The following is a 19,974-nucleotide window of genomic DNA, read 5'->3' as shown; positions in this document are numbered from 1 at the left end:
GCTTTTTGGTTTTAAAAAGTCCCTTACACATCTGTATGTGTATAAGGGACTAGAAAGTTAAATACCCAAGTGTCTTCTTCACGTTTATCTGTATTTTATAGCATTATTACCTTTTTAATAAAGGAAAATAAAAGCTTACATATAATCTAACTCCTTAAAAAATACTCAGAATTACAAAAGGAAAACAGCTGTACTGTGGAGATGGGGACAATATCAGAAACAAGTGATCAAAATTAATGTCACCAGTAACGTGCAGCTGTCACGTGCCTCCAGCTGTGGTCTGAGGACACGACAGCACGTATACGGCTGCACGACACGAATCCACCGTGATGCACGGAAGACGGACACACGGCAGCACTGACGGTTCACAAGGCAGCCTGCACTCTCCAGAAGGGTCAAGGGTGCTCAGGCTGAGGAGCTGGCTCAGATCAAGAGGCAGAGAGGCTGAAGAGACACGACAACTAAGTGGAATGTGTGATCCTAGACTAGATCTTCTAAGGGAAAAACACTCACTATTAGAACAACGGATGAAATTCATCGTCAGTAGATTAAAATGTTGTTATCAATGTTAAATTTCTTGAATCTGATAACTGCACTGTGGTCATGTAAGAAAATAACCTCATTTATACGAGATGTACAGTGACGTATTAAAGGGATAAAGATGTGTGATGTGTAAAATCTACTTCTAAATAGTTCATAAAAAATACTGTGGAGGGGAGGAGAAAGAGGGAGAGAGAGGAGACAAATGTGGCAAAATGTTAAAAACTGGTGAATCTAGAGGAACTTCCAAAGGCCCAGTGGTTAAGAATCCGAGCTCCCCAGGTTCAATTCCTGGTCAGGGAACTAGATTCCACATGCCACAACTAAGACCTGGCACAATCAAATAAATACATTTTTTAAAAAAATTGGTGAATCTGAGTTAAAAGTATATAAGAGTGTCTTATTCTTTTAACTTTTCTGTATGAAATTTTAGCCTATCAGGCACAAGTTTTTTTATTTATAGGAAATCATACAGACAAAGTAAGTTGCAAATTATAGTGCATATTCACATTTCAATTAAGCCTTGAGCAGGTACGTAAAATAATTTTTAAATATCTTCTAAAATAGAAAACTCTTTTTTCTGAAATAAGTTTTTATATAAAGTCAAATCCTTATGACTTAAGGATGGTTTTACAGTCTTAAGTGATTCTAGAAAGTGCTCTTGTTTCACTGTGGTCGCTTCCAGTCCATTTTCTTGCAGAGCCAGCAAGGCGGCCTATAAAAGACAAACAAACAATAGGAAATAATAAATATGCTTCACTGTTGTTTTATGATATGTAGTAAAACTTTAAAATCTGAACATCAAAATCTCAGTCTCACTTCACAGAATTTCAATATTCGTGGCAATAAAAACATTAAGCTAAAAAGTTTAAGTGATTAAGTCTTCTCAGTGGACCATCTTTTCTTCTACATTACATTCTAGCCTTAAATGCGGGGGTGGGGGGGGGTGGGGGGGTGGAGCCGGGGGAGAAGGGTGGGGTGGGGCCAAGTGCAGAACAACTATATTGGAGTATAGATGAGATCAACTATACTCCAATATAAAAAAAAAAAAAAATGAGCGACTGTATTCCTGATCTCAGAGTAGGAGTTTTTAAACAGGACACAGCACTGATCATAAAGAAACAGAAAATGAACAAACCACTGCTATGCACAGGCTTCCCTGGTGGCTCAAAGGATAAAAAATCTGCCTGCAGTGCAGGAGACCGGGCTTCACTCCCTGGGTCAGGAAAATCCCCTGGAGAAAAGAATAATCCACTCCAATATTCTTGCCTAGAGAATTCCAAGGACAGAGGAGCCTGATGGGCTACAGTCCATGGGATCGTAAAGAGTCAGACATGACTGAACAATTAACACTTGCACTGTTAACACATAAAACCACGGAAGAACTTCACAGACATAATCTTGAGTTAAAGAAGCAGACAGAAAAGCATACCATATGGTTCCATTAATATAAAGTGCAAAAGCAGCAAAAGTCATCTCCCCAGTGCTAGAAATCAGGAGAGTGGTTCTTTTGTGATAGAGTAGGAAGGCCCACGGAAAGCTTCTAGCATGCTGATGACATTCTTTCTTGACCCAAGTGGTAGTTATACAAGTGTGTTCACTTTATATTAATTCAGTGGGTTGTATCCTTTTGATCTGTGCATTTTTCTGATGTTTTATTTTCACAAGTTTTTGCAAAGGAAAAGCCTACAATGGCTGACCTTTTTTCTGCCTTCAAGATAAAGTTTAAATGCCTTAGAGTGCCTTACAGGGATCTGTGTGAGCCGGCCACTGGCCACCTCTTCAATGTCATCCCCTCACCGCCGATCGTCTGCATGTTTTATTCCCTGTGGCTCAAACATTCCCGACTCCCTAATCATCCTTCCACTTGCAAGGTACACACACCTTCTCTCAGAAAGCCTTCTCTTATTTTCAACTGGATTGGTATTCTTCCTAGCACCCTAAACTTCCCCAACTCACTACATTTTTAAATTCAGTATCACCTCTCGGCACCATCCCCTGCCCCATCAACCGTAAGCCCTGAAGAGAAGGTAAGGAACCAGGGCGGCTTGTTTCACCTCCCATGGTGCCTCCCTTTCAGTAAATACTGCCAAGTGAATAAAGATCTGAATAAATGCAGAAATGTGTAAATTTTCTTCACTAATTCATTAACTTACTTCTTTGCAGAGGTTTCCAAGATCAGCTCCAGAGAAAAAACCAGTTTCTGCTGCTACCTTTTCTAAGGAAACATCAGGCCCCATTGGCATGTTTTTTGTACAGACTTTCAGAATAGAAAGCCTTCCCTGGAACAAAATAAAACATAATATGTTTAGAAGCTTAACGTTTGACATAATGTTATATTAAAACATACAGAATTTTCTATATTACAGAGAAAGTATATATATTTAAGAATTAAAAAATAAGAATCACTTTTCCTCAAGAGGTAAGAAAGTAAATGTGACATCAAGATAAATTTTAATATTTTTATAATTTTTAAAAAGTAAAATAGAGTAAAAAAATTTTTTTCATCCTTCAAAATCTGATAAATAAAAAATGCATTTTCTGTGTCTTTCACCACTCACTGCCAGTGGCTCTGGATGTGAAGGACAAAGGGTTTATTGATTCTTTGGCTGTGGATACATTATATAATCTCTGTAAACTCAGATTTCTCCACTGTAAAATAAGGATGCTCACCCAGATAATCTCCAAAACTCTTTTAACGGTTTAGGATTCTTCCATTCTAGCTGCAAAATAATTTTGAGGAGACTCCATAAACTCAGTATTTTGAGTCTTCCACAAAGCTGAAATTACTACCATTTTTTAGGTTTATGTTTCTCTGAAAACAGGGCCAGAGTACCCAGCAAAAGCAGATGAAAATGATAATTTATGATGGGCCATTAGGTAAGGAAAAACACAGAATCCAACATAGGACACATACCATGTACACTTACATCCAGTCAGGAACTCAACTCTGCCATCTTCTTAGAACTCAGACACTGATGTTTATTAGGAATGCTCACACAGAGTAAATGTGCACAGTGATTACCTTTTCATCTGGAGGTGGAATATAAATAATCTTATCTAGTCTTCCAGGCCGTAACAAGGCATCATCTAACACATCAGGTCTGTTTGTTGCTGCAACAACCATGATGTTGCTATTGAAAATTTCTTGAAACTCTAGCTGAGGGAAAATATACAACACAAAGTAACATCAATAAGTTGTTAATTACTAAATGTATTTTTTTAAATTACAAATCAGCAGGTCTGTTTGTTTTAAAATAGGAGAATGCTGTTTTCTTCAGACTAGAATGCTTACATTTCCTATCCAGACCACCTTCTCAATATCAAGGCACCCTAGAAACAAATTATTAATCAAAGAGCTACACAACACGCACACGGTGAAGGGAGTGATCAACCCCGGTGGGGCATCCTCCATGTGAGAACTGATGAAAGCCCTACACCACAGCAGAGAACATCCATCTGCTGACCTGAATGCATCTGAGCCCCAGCGAATGATTACAACTTAAATGCATGCCTTGAAAAGACAGAAGCATCTGACTAGCACACAGTATACCTATGAAAAGTCTTGGCTCTCATGTTCTTGAAGAGGGAGATTTATTTTACCTCTTTTTTGTTTTTTCTTTACAGAAGCAAAAAATATGACAACTAATATAAGTTGCATGTATATAAATCCAGGATGAAGATTTTTTTTAAAAAATATCTAAGAGCTGCTACAGCAAGGCCTTACACATGCTAAGCGTTCAGAATTGTTGAACTTAATTTTCAGAGCAGTTTTCCAGTAATGTGATCTCTCAAAGCAATGAGTTCCCTGTATCTTCAAGTATTTTAGCAGAGACTGGGTAAACACCTGTCAGAGGCTATAGAAGGAATTCCTGCTTTATGAGAAATGATTAGAACACCTCATGGGTGCCTTCAAATTCTAGTGGAATATGCTCCTAAGGAGCTATAAGATTCTCTTTCTATGGAACAATTTAAGAAATGGGAAACAAGAAAGAATGAATAAAAGCTTTAGAAGAACAGGATTTCCAAAGGTCACTTTAACTGCATTAGAACCAAGGAAACCTCAACAAAACTGGAAGTTTTTAATTACTGATTATTGGAAATAATAGTCTGTTTTCTTTCATTTCACATAAAACACTAGTTTATCAGGATACAGAAATAAGAAACTCCCTTCTCCACTAGCAATATGCAGTTACATTTCTAATCTTAGGGAAAAATTCACATTCATACATATCTAAGATACATTATAAAATTTGCCTCATCTTCCCAGCTAAATCACAATTTTACCAGTTCTGTAAAAATCCTAACAGTCAAACTGAAATTATATAATTCTATGAGATGAATCCAGCATAGGAAAAGATAGCATAGATGCAGTCTAATTATTGTTGGCCTGGACTTTTGGTGTATCCTGGCTAATAAATACCTCTTCATTTTTTTCCAGCTGCTTGTATTTACCATGTCGATCTGATTTACTTCCTCTTCTCTCTATAGTCTTCAATCCAACACCATCTAATTCATTTAGGAGAACAGAAAGAACACGATCTTGAACATTACATTCTGTTCTGCTGATTGATCGAGAGCCCAAGATTGAATCAATTTCATCCAAAAACACAATTGCTGGTGTATTTGCTCTTGCTTGTCGAAATACCTTTTGTTCAAAAGTGGAAATATTAAAAGGCTATACATCATGCCTTATGCATATGAATGAATGCTTTCTGCACTACTATTTATAATTTTTAAAATATAAAAAGAAATTCTAAATGTCTAAGAACTGGGGAATGAACAAATAAAATAAAGAACAGTATTATACAGGGGTTAAAAATCTTATTTTCAAAAAACATTTAATATTACTGAATTTTAAAAGCGGTAACACTAAGCTAAATCACAATAAAGATATATATGTATATATATGTGAATGGACATATATATGGTGGTTTGGTGGTTTAGTCACTCAGTCGTGTCCAACTCTTGTGACCCCATGGACTGTAGCCTGCCAGGTTCCTTTGTCCATAGGATTCTCCAAGCAAGAATACTAGAGTGGGTTGCCATTTCCTTCTCCAGGGGATCTTCCCGACCCAGGAATTGAACCCAGGTCTCCTGCATTGCAGGCAGATTCTTTACCGACTGAGCTATGAAGGAAGCCCGGATATATATATACATATATGAGTGAATAATACATAAATATAACAAGTGGATAGGTATATATTATATATATATAATATCCACTCATTTTATATATGTATATCCACTCATTATAGTATTATATATATAATATCCACTCATTCCCCTGCCCAAGGAAACAAAACGACAAAGAAAATTCACCCAAATGTTAACAGTAAGTAGAGAGATTGTGGAGGATTTCCTATTTACACTTTTCTATATTTTCTACGTCTTCTATACACAAATAGGTATAACGTTCTTAACAGGAAAAATAGCCAGTTACATTTAAAAAAATAAGGTTTATCCTTAAGGCATGAAACAAAAATTCAAAAGTAAACTTAACTACATGAGGGAAAATAAACAAACCAACCTGAGACAAGACTTTCTCTGAATCTCCAACAAAAGGCGAGAAGAGATCAGCTCCGCTCACTGAAACAAAAGAGCAATGACAGCTCGTAGCCAGGGCCCTCACCAGCGTGGTTTTGGCACACCCAGGGGGCCCATATAGGAGAACTCCCTTTGGTTGTGTCAGGCCCATCCTAACAAATTCCCGAGGGAATTTCAGAGGCCACTCAATGCTCTAAAAGAACACAAAAAGAGACAGGACACAAAAGGAGACAATTGTTTTAGTATAATGTGAAAAAAAATTTTTTTCAATAAATTCATTCAACAATCTTCAGCTACCTGCTATGAGCTGGATATGGGGTCTAATCTCCACACAGCAGCCAGTGAGCTTATGGCATAAGTGAGGTCACATCACTTCCTGCTCAAAATCTTTCAATGACTTCTTGTCAGAATTACAATATTCAAATCCAAACTCCTAACTTATCACTGCTTACAAGATCTAACATAACCCATCACCCAAACACCCCACAGTCTGTTCCCATCTCAGGGCCTTTACTTGCTAGTCTCTCTGCTTGAACACCCCCTTGTGACCTTTATATGCGATTCTGCATCACACAGGTCTCCACTCAACAGTCATTTCCTTGGAGAGGTCTTCCCTAACCACTGTAGTTAAAACAGACCTTCTTCCTCCTAGGCACTCTATGCTACTATCCATTTCTTATTTTTGGAGCACTAACTCATTTGCTATCTGAAATTACTGTATTCCCATGCTGAGTCTGTCATTCTGCTCTTGCCAGAATGTAGGCAAAGTTCACCTCTAAATCCCCGTCACCTAGAATGACACCTTCACAAGGTAGGTACTCATTAAATGTTAGCTGAATTATAAATAAATCTTCAATACCTCTGAGGTAGACGATTTTGTTATCATAATTTCAGAGATGCAGAAACTCAGGCTTAAAAAGTGAAGTAACTTGCCCAGGCCTTATTACTTAACATGAGTGAGGCAGCAGAACTAAGACTAATCCCAGACAGTGTAGGTCAAGAGCGGGAGTTCTTAACTACCGATACATTGCCTCTACAAAAAAAGACAGACAAGATCCCCGTACTAGAAATTCCTATTGTAACTGGGGAGACAGGCTTAAAAACTAAAAACCAGGCCAGAGTAGGGCATTCTGTGGACAAGGAACAAATATATAGAGACACATCGACCATCCAGTTCATCTCCCAGTGGTAAGCAGAACAGGGTGGAGGACGTGGGAGGCAAGGAGCGATGGAGCTGAAATGGAAGTAGGAGTCAGATCACACTGGGCCTTGACAGTTTCAGTCAACAATGAGGAAGCAGTATGGAGAATGAACTAGAAGGAAATGAAACCAGAGGGAAGGAAACCACTTAGCAGTGGTCAATGAGTGCAATGACTCAGACTACAAAAATAATAAGGCTGGATGTGTCACAGGCAGCAGAGATCGTGTGGGAGGGATGGACCTGAAACATGCAATGTAAGTGTACTTTATGCAGGGGGGAAGTCCAGAGGGGAAGGTATGTGACATGCAACATGACATGCATTTAGAAGACAGGTCTCTGACTTAGGGGATGGGGCAACTGGCTGTCTTTACTGGGAGAGGGCATCCAGCTATAGAGATGGAATTGGTAAGGTGAACTCTGGACATTCCATGCTGAATCCGAGATCCCTAGAAGTTATTTAGTATGCAGGGAGTTAAGTAGTTTTGATGGTCAAAAGAACTATCTGCACGGGTTATAAAGATTCCTGAGTTAGCTGTTTTCAGGAGACAGCTAAAGCCTGGGACACGCTTCAGGAGATGAGAGATGAAGGACTCAATTAGAAAATGCAAAAAGAGAACTCTTGGGAGCTTGGAGAATTTAACATTTAAAATAAGGGAGAGGAGTGCTCAAAAAGGTAGGAAAGCCTAACATCTCAGAGCTAAAGGAAGACAGTGTGTCTCACAGGAAAGTATGGCTATTTTGTGAAGATTAAATGAGAGCATATTAAAAAATTAGAGCATATTTAAATGTGCTTTAAGAAAATAGGAGATATCAAGGGAACATTTCATGTAAGGATGTGCAAGATAAAGGATAGAAATGGTTAAGGACCTAACAGAAGCAGAAGAGATGAAGAAGAGGTGGCAAAAATAAACAGAAGAACTATACAAAAAAGTCTTAATGAACCAGATAACCAGGATGGTGTGGTCATTCATCTAGAGCTGGACATCCTGGAGTATGAAGTCAAGTGGGTCGTATGAAGCATTACTACGAACAAAGCTAGTGGTAGTGACAGAATTCCAGCTGAGCTATTTCAAGCCCTAAAAGACGATGCTGTTAAAATGCTGCACTCAATATGTCAGCAAATTTGAAAGACTCAGCAATGGCCACAAGACTGGAAAAGGTCAATTTTCATTCCAATCCCAAAGAAGGGCAATGCCAAAGAACGTTCAAATTATCATACAATTGCATCATTTCACATACTTACACAGTTATGCTCAAAATCCTAGACTTCAGCTGGCTGAAATGAACTGAAAACTAGATGTACAAACTTGATTTCAAAGAGGCAGAAGAAATCAGAGATCAAATTGCTAACAGTTGTTGGATCATGGAGAAAGCAAAGGAATTCCAGAAGAACATTTACTTCTGCTTCATTGACTATGCTAAAGCCTTTGATTGTGTGGATCACAACAAACTGTGGAAAATTCTGAAAGAGATGGGAATATCAGACCACCTAACCTGCCTCCTGAGAAATATCTGTATGCAGGTCAAGAAGCAACAGTTATAACTGGACATGGAAAAACTGACTGGTTCAAAATTAGGAAAGGTATACAAGACTATATATTGTCACTGTGCTTATTTAACTTCTATGCAGAGTATTTAACTTTCTATGTATCATGTGAAATGCCAGGCTGGATGAAACCCAAGATGGAATCAAGACTACCGGAAGAGGGATACCCCTGACGTTCAGTGGTTAAGACTCCACACTCCTGAGGCAGGGGCCGTGGGTTCAATCCATGGTCAGGGAACTAGATCCCACATGCTACAATGAAGATGGAAGGTCCTGTATGATGCAACTAAGACCCAACACAGTCAAATACATACATACATATATAAACATACACACAAAAATACATATATACATGCTGCTGCTGCAAAGTCACTTCAGTTGTGTCCAACTCTGTGTGACCCCATAGACGGCAGCCCACCAGGCTCCCTCGTCCCTGAGATTCTCCAGGCAAGAACACTGGAGTGGGTGGCCATTTCCTTCTCCAACGCATAAAAGTGAAAAGTGAAAGTGAAGTTGCTCAGTCGTGTCTGACTCTTAGCGACCCCATGGACTGCAGTCCACCAGGCTCCTCCATCCATGGGATTTTCCAGGCAAGAGTACTAGAGTGGGTTGCCACTGCCTTCTCCTATATATATACATACACACATATAAATATGCACGAAGATTACTGGGAGAAATATCAACAACCTCAGATATGCAGATGATACCACTCTAAAGGCAGAAAGTGAAGAGGAACTAAAGAGCCTCTTGATGAGGGTGAAAGAGGAGAGTGAAAAAGCTGGTTTAGAACTCAACATTCAAAAAAACTAAGATCATGGCATCTGGCCCCATCACTTCATGGCAAATGGGAAAGGAAAAAGTGGAAACAGTGACAGATTTTATTTTCTTGGGCTTCCAAAATCACTGTGGACAATGGCTGTGGTTTTTCCCAACAGTTGTGTACATATGTGACAGTTGGACCATAAAGAAAGCTGAGTGCCAAAAAATGGGTGCTTTCAAATTGTGGTGCTGGAGAAGACTCTTCAGAGTCCCTTGGACTGCAAGAAGATCAAACCAGTCAATCCTAAAGGAAATCAACCCTGAATATTCACTGGAAGGACTGTTGCTGAAGCCGAAGCTCCAAGACTTTGGCGACTTGATGCAAACAGCTGACTCACTAGAAGACCCTGATGCTGGGAAAGAGGGTGGGCAGGAGGAGAAGGGGGCAACAGAGGATGAGGTGGTTAGAGAGGAACATCGACTCAATGGACATGAATTTGAGCAAACTCTGGGGGATGGTGGAGGACACAGGAGCCTGGTATGCTTTAATCCGTGGGGTCACAAAGAGTCAGACATGACTTAGTGACTTAGCAACAACAAAATGTGCCTATCCATGGATACAAGGATATCAGGGTTCACTGTACATACAGCTCCTAGTTAAGATAAATAAATTATAATGGATACTTATAAATTAGTCTTGTGTGTGCTTGATTTGAGAAACCTACTTTCTTATGGCAGGATCACCCAACAGGGAATTAGAAAAATTAATTTCTGGAACTGCAATGCAAGAAAAATCCGGTGAGCTGTGACCCTTAACAGCCACTGTGAGAATCAGTATCAAGTAACTACTCAGGCCAAAGTGACTGTTAATTTTGTGTTTTTACCAGTTTCGGGGTAAATTCAGGCCTATGAATGAAGAATTTGTACAGTCTATGAACTAAGAATCAGTTTTACATGTTTAAATGTTAAAAAAAAAAAGAATATTCTGTGGTGTGAAAATTATATGACTTCAGTGTCTATAAATAAAATCTCATCAGAACACACATACTCATTACATATGACTGCTTTTGTGCTGTGATAGCAGAGCTGAATGACTGCAACAGAGACCATAAAACCTAAATTATTTACTCTCTGGTCCTCCACGGAAAGAGTTTACTGACCCTTCATCTAAATTAGAAACTCTTTAGAGCAAAAACTAAGCAAAAAGATGAAGAAATAAAGTATGAAAAATGGCATTTGATGTCTGTAGAGTCCAGTTAAACAAGGACGGGAAAGCAATCATTAGATCCAGATGTTGCTGCTGCTACTGTTGCTGCTAAGTCGCTTCAGTCATGTCCGACTCTGTGCGACCCCATAGACGGCAGCCCACCAGGCTCCCCCGTCCCTGGGATTCTCCAGGCAAGAATACTGTAGTGGGTTGCCATTTCCTTCTCCAATGCGTGAAAGTGAAATCACTCAGTCATGTCTGACTCCTAGGGACCCCATGGACTGCAGCCCACCAGGTTCCTCCATCCATGGGATTTTCCAAGCAAGATGTTAGGTTCCCATTAGTGAAGGCAGCCTTAAGTTTCAGTGCCACTTGTTTACACCACAAGTGCATTACACTTAGACCATCATATTCTACTGGCTTAAGCAGATTCTCTATCTCACCTGCTTTAATTTCAGTTTTACATCTTCAAGGCCACCAATCTGCTCCCAGCCAACAGGTTTGATGTCTGTCAGTCCAATGACACTTCGAAATGACGAGGGTTGGATCTTTTTAAAAGCTTCAAGGAAGTCTGTTTCATCAATCGTCGGATTGTCCTGGTTCTGAAGTAATCCACCCCAAAAAGCAAAATCAAACCAAAAATTATGTGGGCCTTTTTTGTGGCACACAAACATGATTCCTTTTTTATTGTGATCCTCATTTGAACTTATACATCTATTTTGTTGTCACTATAAAGAAATTTTTAACACATGGTATGAAAAAATTAAATGTCTCCCCCTCAACTCCCACCAATCTTCATCCCCAGAGAATGTCAACAGTCTCCTGTGTATTCTTCCAGTATGTTTATGACATATGTATATCCTTTCAAAGAGACACACAAATGGGACCATACTGTACACATTAATTTATACTTTTTCATCTCTCAGGAATCTTTTCATGTCCACGAATACAATAATACCTCATTCTTTCTGACAACTGCATAACATTGCGTGAGTATTTTAATGACACCCTTCTGTTGAACAGAGGTTTTCCAGTCTTTTGGTACTAAACACAAAGCTGCAACTGAATGTCTTTGTACACATGTTCAAGTATTTTATATAATACTTTTCTCAAAATAGAATTACTGTGCTTAAGAGTATGCATACTTACAATTTTCATAGCTACTATTAAAATGTGGTCCAAGCTGTACCAATAATATGAAGCTATTTTCCCCACATCTCTCTAACACTGGACATGACCAAACCTTAAATTTCTGCCATTGTGACAGAAGACATGGTGTTTACTATTGCGTTAATTAAATTTCTTCAATCAAGAGTGAGGTAAAAAGAATAATGGAATTAGAAAATAAATTTTTCAACCATTACAGTAATGGCTATTTGAGGCAAGAATCATCAGTGGGTGCCAATCTAGGGGAGAGAAAGTCTGACGGGGAACAGGATGTCTGCATTGTCTCAGAGGGTCTCCTCACAGATTTCTTACTAGTTGCAAAGGGAAAAATAACAGCTCTACAGCAGACAAACTGGACCAATGCTTGACTAGTTGATCGCACTAGTCACCCACAAGGGGCACCCCCAGTGAGGAGCAGGTGGACACACTAAGGCTCCACAAATGACATCCTAAGAAGGACACACTAACATTTAATGCATGCTCCCAATGGGCATGCATAACCTGAATCTAACTAGGAGGAAACAGACACATCCAAACTGATAGATGCTCTATAAAATCACTGACTTTAAATCTTTAAAAATGTCAATGTCAAAATGTCACGCACACACCAAGAAAGTGCTATGAAAATGTTCAAAATTAAAGAAAACCAAAAACTAAACATAATACATTGTCCTGGACTAAATTCTACACTGAAGGAAAAGGGTGCTACAAAACTTGAAACAGCCAGCAAAATCAAAATAGGGACTGTAGATCTGACAACATTTGGATCAGTGTTAAATTTCTTGAATATAATGAGATTATACATACTCGTTCACAGGAAATGGACACTAAAATATTAAGGGATAACAGGTTAAAATGCATGCAACCCATTTTCAAATGATTCAGAAAAAAAAACAATGTGTATATGTATACAGTTGACCCTTGAACAACATGGAGGTTAATCCTTATTTAAGTAGAGGTAGCCCAACAAATCTGTTGTTCCCCACATCCGTGGATTCAGCTAGTCCTGGACCATGCACTATTTGTAGGATTTACTATTGAAAAATATCTATATATAAGTGAACTGGAGCAGTTCAAACCCATGTTGCTCAAAAATCAACTGTATATATAGAGACAGAGAGACGAGAGAAAAGAGAGGAGGATAAAGCTAATATGGCAAAATGTTAAAAACTTGTCAGTTTGGATAAAGGAATTAACAGGAGTCCTCTACCTTCAACTCTCCTTGAAGCTTTGTTTAATTAAAAAAAATTTTCCCCTGAAGCTTTAATTATTTCAAAATAAGTTTTTAAAAGAGAAAGAATCAAAAAAGACTAATCTTTAAAGAAAGTTGAGGATTTTTCATGTTTATTAGTCATTTGTAATCCTTTCACTGTCAACTACCAGTTCATCAGTTCATATTTTATATACATTTTCTCTTAGATTGGTCTTATTGCTTTGTAAGACTTCCTTCTATACCAAGGAGATTGGTATTTTGTCATGGGCTGAAAGTATTTTTCCCAGTCTGTCTCATGTCCTTGCCTTTGTTTATAGTATTGTTTGTTTTGCTTTTGAACTTGTCATCTTTTTTAAAAATAGTATTGTTTTGCCATTCTAAAATGGTCATAAATTATCTACTTTTTGGCTATTAAAAATTCATATTTCTATTTGTAATATCTGTATTATATTTAAGTATTTAGCCTTACATAAAATTCTGAATATTTAGTTGTCCCAAAATTCCCATTTTCAATAATGAACTATTTTATCCCATTTATGTAAGATTAAATAAGTGAATATGTATATACAGAGCTATCATTAACTGTTCCTAAAAATGCTAATAATTATAATCTCTGGGAGATGAGCTCTCAATTTTTATCTTGTTTAATTTCTCACAAAGAATAATTTGTTTAAATAGCATCTTTTTTTTTTTTTTTCACTAGGTAGCAGTATCAGATATTGGGTAAATGAATACTAATACACTTTAGGTGAACACCAACTAACATTTGAAAATCCCATTTACACTTCCAGATCATTAGTGTGTATATATTATTCACTTGATTTTCATAACCCTTTCAGGCAGATAAAATCCTTTCCCTTCCATGTGTATATGTTTATGTGTTAAACTGTATTTCCAATGCTTTAATAGACATACTTGACAAAAAGCTGAACAAACTCTAATGTGTCCTCATCTGCCCTGTAATAGAGGCAGCAACAGCCCCTCAGCTGCCTGGAGATGGAAAAAGAAATAGATGGAACCAGTACCTGCCCAGATGCCTCTGTCCATTCTTCCTTTTTGCCTTTCTTTTTTCCACTTCCCCTGGTTGTTTATGAACTCAGCCATCACCTGTGCTAACCATGCCTAGGCAGGCCCTCCTGAAGTAGCAGTGGGCTCCACCCTAGGACAACTGCAGCTGGCTGGTCCACCTAAGCCAAGGTGCTTTAGGTCAAGCCTGGAACTTCAAAGCAGAGGGAATTCTAAATGTAAACCTCTGTTCCCGCATCCTGTACTCTCGTCCTCCATTCAAGAGGCATATATCTCACATCTTCACACATGGGACTTGTCATTAAATCTTTAAGCACTTCTAGTTCTAAACCCCAAAGATGAGGACTTAAAGTTCACGTAATTCCTTCCCTACCTTCAGTGTAAGAGTAAAAATAAAGGAAAAGAAGATGAGGAAGGATATAAATTAATTAGGTAAAAATGTTTTCAAAATCTAGGATAAATCATCCTTTTATGGTTTAAAAAAAAAACCTCAAAATTGGGGGTAAGATCAAAGGACAGTTTTAAGTGTTATAACAGAACCCCTAGCACAATGAAATTAATTTTTTTTCTGGAGGAGTTTAGGGACTCAGGATGACTTATTACATACAAAGTGAACAGATGTTCCAATCTATAGTGTTGAAAACTACTACATTTAAGTTAATATCCCAACTATTTTTTCAAAAGGCACTCATGAATTAAGGATTTAAATGTCAAAGATGAATTTAAGTAAAATTCCAGGCACCTAATCTTCTCCAGAATAAGAAAAGGTTCTTTTCCCTACAAGATGCGTATTGATAACAAAGGGAAAAATAGTATCATAACAATGGAGAAATCTCAGAGATAACCACCTTCTCTAAGATATCAAATCAGTAACAGGACAAAGATATATCATTTCTACCTAACAGACACAATGAGAAGAACACAGTATCATTTCTGGAATATTTCTGCCAAAAATGCAAAACTTGAATCAACTCATGAGAAAATATCAGTAAAACCTACACTGAGGAATATCCTACAGAACAACTGAACTGTACTCTTAAAAATAATTAAAGTCATGAAAGACTGAAGAAGTTTCTAGATTAAAGATTAAGAAACCATGACAACTAATAAATGCAATGTGTAATCCTGGATCAAAAAATATTTTTTTTTCTTTTTTCCTTTTAAAATTTTTGCTACAAAGGAAATTAATGGGACAAATGGTGAGATTTGGATAAGGTCCATATAGATTAAGTAAAAGTTGGTATTAATTTCTTCATCTTGATTATTGTTTGTACTATTGGTTAGCCTGATTTTAGGAAATAAACACTCAACTTTTCAAAGCTATGCGGGCATTCTGGATGCATTTGAGAGTATGAGTATATATACATAAACATCCATACACATGAAGAGAGTATGATAAAGCAAAGGTGGTAAAATGTTACATTTGAAGAATCTGGGTGAAGAAAATGAAAAAATTCTTTGTACTATTTTTACAACTTTTCTCTAAGTCTGAGTAGATTCAAAATAGAATGAAAATTTTAAAGACACATGTTTGATTCTTCTGGGGTCACAGTGTCTTTTTCCTTATTGCACTGGGCTTTAGCACTAAAGAGTTAGTATGGGAGAATGGGAACATGCCCTCGGCTGACCTAGAGAAGTCAGCTCTCTGTCCCCACTTTCAGTCATACACTAGTTATATATGGAATTCAGATGTAAAAATACATATAAGAAACAGATGTCTAAGGTGTCAAAAGTTTCAAGAAAAGGTACTTACCACTTTTTTAAGTCCCCAAATTAACTTGTTACATCAATAAAAAGGTTAACGGAGATCATAAACCAATATTTCTTACCTTCTCACTATGAAGGAGAGCCTGCATGGCAGCCTCCCTACAGAGTGCAGTCAGGTCTGCACCAACATAGCCAACTGTCATTTCTGCAAGGAGGTTCAAATCAACTTGACCAGAGAGAGGCATCTTTGAAGTAATCACTTGTAGAATTGCCTTTCTTTGTCTAAGAGTGGGAGTTCCAATGACAACCTATGTGCAAAGCAAGAAAAGAAAACATTTACAGCTTAAAAATATTTTTTTATCCTCACAAAGGTATAATAATTTAGCGAACAAATCTGGAACTATTACTAGGTACTCTTAAGTACATATCCTAGATTCTGAATATGAGAAAATCCTTATTTTCAAGAGTGAAACAGCTGGCTTGAAACTCAACATTCAAAAAACTAAGATTATGGCATCTGGCCCCATCACTTCATGGCAAGTAGAAGGGGGAAAAGTGGAAATGGTGACAGATTTTATTTTCTTGGGCTCCAAAATCACTGTGGACAGTGACTGCAGCCACAAAATTAAAGGATGCTTGCTCTTTGGAAAGAAAGCTATGACAAAAATCTAAACAACAAATGAGAAAGCAGAGATATCACTTTGCCGACAAAGGTCCCATATATCAAAGCTATGGTTTTTCCAGTAGTCATGTAGATGTGAGAGTTGGGCCATATAAGGAAGGCTGGGTGCCTAAGAATTGATGCTTTCGAACTGTGGTGCTGAAGAAGACCCTTGAGAGTCAGTCCCCTGGACTGCAAGGAGATCAAACCAGTCAATTCTAAATGAAATCAACCCTGAATATTCACTGGAAGGACTGATGCTGACGCTGAAGCTCCAATAATTTGGCCACCTGATAAAAAGAGCCGACTGATTAGAAAAGAACCTGCTTCTGGGAAAGACTGGAGGCAAAAGGAGAAGGGAGTAAGAGAGGATGAGATGATTACTTAGCATCACTGACATGAATTTGAGCAAACTCCAGAAGATAGTGAAGGACAGGGAAGCCTGGTGTGCTGCAGTCCATGCAGTTGCAAAGAATCAGACATGACTTAGTGACTGAACAACAGCAACAACGTCAGGAAGTTTTTATTTTGTTATTTTTGAGAACCTATCACTTTCTAGGAGCCAGTAAACCAGAAAGTCTATGTCCCTACCCTTATGGAGCTTATTCAGCAGACAGGTATTAGATGGTGTGAAAAAGAAATCCACTTAAGTTCTAAACAGGTTATGCTAAAGTCTGCAATTATCAGCTGTCTCTTTACAACCCTACCACAAAGTTCAAACATCACAACCACTATTCAAACTATCTAACAGAAATTAAGAATCAATTTAGGGCTGAAGTTTTTAAAATAATACTTGAATATTTGAATATTTTGAATATTCAATCTTCCTGACAACTAAGAGAGCAACTGTGGTACAGGATGCTGGCATTCAGACAAGGAATGCATAAATCTAGATAGAAGAGTTAACGTCTGCTTTGATTTAGTTCTTCCCTGCCTTCTTTCTTATTTCAACACATTTGTTTCTTGAGGCTATCCTTCTACTTTAGATTCTCATTCCAAATCCTAAGAGTTTAATAGCTTGTTCAGTTCAGTTCAGTCGCTCAGTCGTGTCCAGCTCTTTGCGACCCCATGAATCACAGCACGCCAGGCCTCCCTGTCCATCACCAACTCCCGGAGTTCACTCAGACTCAAGGCCATTGAGTCGGTGATGCCATCCAGCCATCTCATCCTCGTCCCCTTCTCCTCCTGTCCCCAATCCCTCCCAGCATCAGAGTCTTTTCCAGTGAGTCAACTCTTCGCATGAAGTGGCCAAAGTACTGGAGTTTCAGCTTTAGCATCATTCCTTCCAAAGAAATCCCAGGGCCGATCTTCAGAATGGAGTGGCTGGATCTCCTTGCAGTCCAAGGGACTCTCGAGTCTTCTCCAACACCACAGCTTGTAGTAGTCCTTAAAAACTAACACTACTGATAACAGTATTCATCCTCAGGGCCTGCAACAATCCCAAACGGCCCCCTGGCTTCTCAGAGCAATTTGACTCTGAGAGGGAAAGGGTCCTGGCTTGCAGATCATTTGTTAACCAGAGAACAGGTTCTCTAAATAAAAGCCCCACTCCAGTCTCCCTGGCTTCCAAAGCTAAGTGGGAAACGCCTGGGGGCAGCCAACCAGGGCCAGATGAGGCCGGATTCAGGGGCAATGCGCTAACTGGCTGAGCCTTTTATTTACCTCTTGGTCGAACCTCCCAGGTCTGCGCAGCGCTGGGTCTAGAGCATCGGGCCGGTTGGTGGATCCCACAACCACCACCTCGCGGTCCTCACCGATGCCGTCCAGCAGCGTCAACACCTGGGCCACCACGCGGCTCTCGGAGGCTTGGTGTGGGCCGCCCCGCCGGGGACACAGGGCGTCCACCTCGTCCAGGAAGAGGAGGGTGGGACGGCGGCTGGCCAGCTCCCGGGCGCGCTGGAAGATCCGCCGCACATTTTCCTCCGTCTCCCCGGGCCGGGCGCCCTGGAGCGCGGGGGCGCTCACCGCCAGCAGCTCCGCGCCCGTCTCCCGCGCCACTGCCCGCACTAGCTGGGTCTTGCCCACTCCTGGGGGGCCGGCCAAGAGCACCCCGCGTGGCACTTCTAGCCCCAGCGAGGCCAAGGCGCGGGGGTAGCGGAGCGGCAGGCAGAGAAGCTCCCGCAGCGAGTCGGCGGCCTCCGAAAGGCCCCCCAGGGGTACCTCGGGCTGCGGCTCCTCTTCCGACGGAGGCACCTCGCTCAGACTGATTTGGGTGTGAGGGGTGACCAGCCCAGCCGGATTCGGGCTGGGCGCCCCGCTAACGATGTGCAGGGCGGCCACTGGACCCGGAGTGCCTGGAGGAGCGGCCACCACGTGGCCCTGAGAGACTGGACGGTTCCTCAGCAGCTCCTGCACCGCCTCCAGCACAGCGGCTGGACTCGGGGCACCAGACGCACCCGCTTGCTCCCTCAACTCCGGCCACACCGCGAGGCGCCGAAGGGGCGGGCAGGGCACTAAGCGGAGTCGGTTCAGGTTAATAATGCCCCCAGACCCCAGCGCGCCCACTGCCGTCCCCGGGCTCGTACACTGCGGGTCCAGCTGCACAAAGCCGTCCGCTCCATCCCGCCGCGGCCAGGCGGTGCAGAGGCAGGAGCCACCGTCAGGCAGCGAGATCTTCACCGCCGAGCCCAGGTGGGCGCCTAAGGCGCGGAGGGCGGTAGGGCCCAGACGACAGCGCTGGGTGCCCCGATCCCTAGTTTCTACGGGTAGCAGCTTTAAGGGAGGTCCTTCCGGAAAGGAACCCGAGTCCGGAGCCATTTCTCACGAAAGACTCAAAACCCAGGAAAATCGGACAGGAATTCCACCGGGCCGGAAAGACCGGCGCACCGTGGCCGGAAGTAGGTGATGCGCATGCGCCAGGGGAGCCGCTGATGCGGGTTCCCTCATAGGTGGAAAGGACCAATGGAAAGTTAGACTAAGTTAAACAATGATAGGACGATCAGGCTAGTTTGCCACGGTGTTGGGTTTGGTAAAATCTCGTGGCCCTTTTTATAGCTTTGCAGACACTATGACTGACTTCTAGAGTCCATAGTCACTTACTGACCTCTGCTGTCTGTTTCCAGCTCCTAGGTTGGAACAACCTAAAAGGAACCAGGAAACTACTGAGAGGAGATCCTGAGATGGGGAAATCACCAGTTAAACCCTGTTTTCTTCTTTCTCTTAATCCTATTGCTTTCTATTCTCTTTGAAGAATAAAGACTAAATTCAGACTTCTCAAGAACAGCTTTGTAATTTCTAAAAATTTTTATTGACGTATAGTTGCTTTATAATGTTTCTACTGTACAGCAAAGTGAATCATATATCCTCTTTTTTGGATTTCCTTCCCACTTAGGTCACCACAGAGCATTTAGTAGAGTTCCCTATACAGTAGGGTCTCATTAGTTATCTATTTTATACATAA

At 40.3% G+C, this 19,974-nt stretch overlaps 1 protein-coding gene across 2 annotated transcripts; it reads right to left on the bottom strand.

The window, feature by feature from the left end:
* Window positions 1–1,087: 1,087 nt before the first annotated feature.
* AFG2B (AFG2 AAA ATPase homolog B) lies at window positions 1,088–19,331 on the bottom strand. Of its 2 annotated transcripts, none has more exons than XM_068965849.1 (8): window positions 18,237–19,331; window positions 16,036–16,221; window positions 11,244–11,402; window positions 6,071–6,280; window positions 4,964–5,188; window positions 3,566–3,700; window positions 2,697–2,822; window positions 1,088–1,255 (listed from the first exon to the last, which is right to left on the bottom strand). In XM_068965849.1, the coding sequence occupies exons 1-8, from the start codon at window positions 19,329–19,331 to the stop codon at window positions 1,088–1,090; spliced, it is 2,304 nt and encodes a 767-aa protein (XP_068821950.1). The 2 variants fall into 2 exon arrangements, with proteins under 2 accessions (XP_068821950.1, XP_068821951.1); XM_068965850.1 differs by having other exon boundaries at window positions 3,566–3,696; window positions 4,996–5,188.
* Between the last annotated feature and the right edge of the window lie 643 nt (window positions 19,332–19,974).

This window comes from Capricornis sumatraensis, chromosome 2 (genome assembly GCF_032405125.1).
Source record: "Capricornis sumatraensis isolate serow.1 chromosome 2, serow.2, whole genome shotgun sequence".
NCBI classification, from domain to species: Eukaryota; Metazoa; Chordata; class Mammalia; order Artiodactyla; family Bovidae; genus Capricornis; species Capricornis sumatraensis.
The sequence above is the reverse complement of the archived record's forward strand: the minus strand, read 5'-3'. Positions and strand labels throughout refer to the sequence as shown.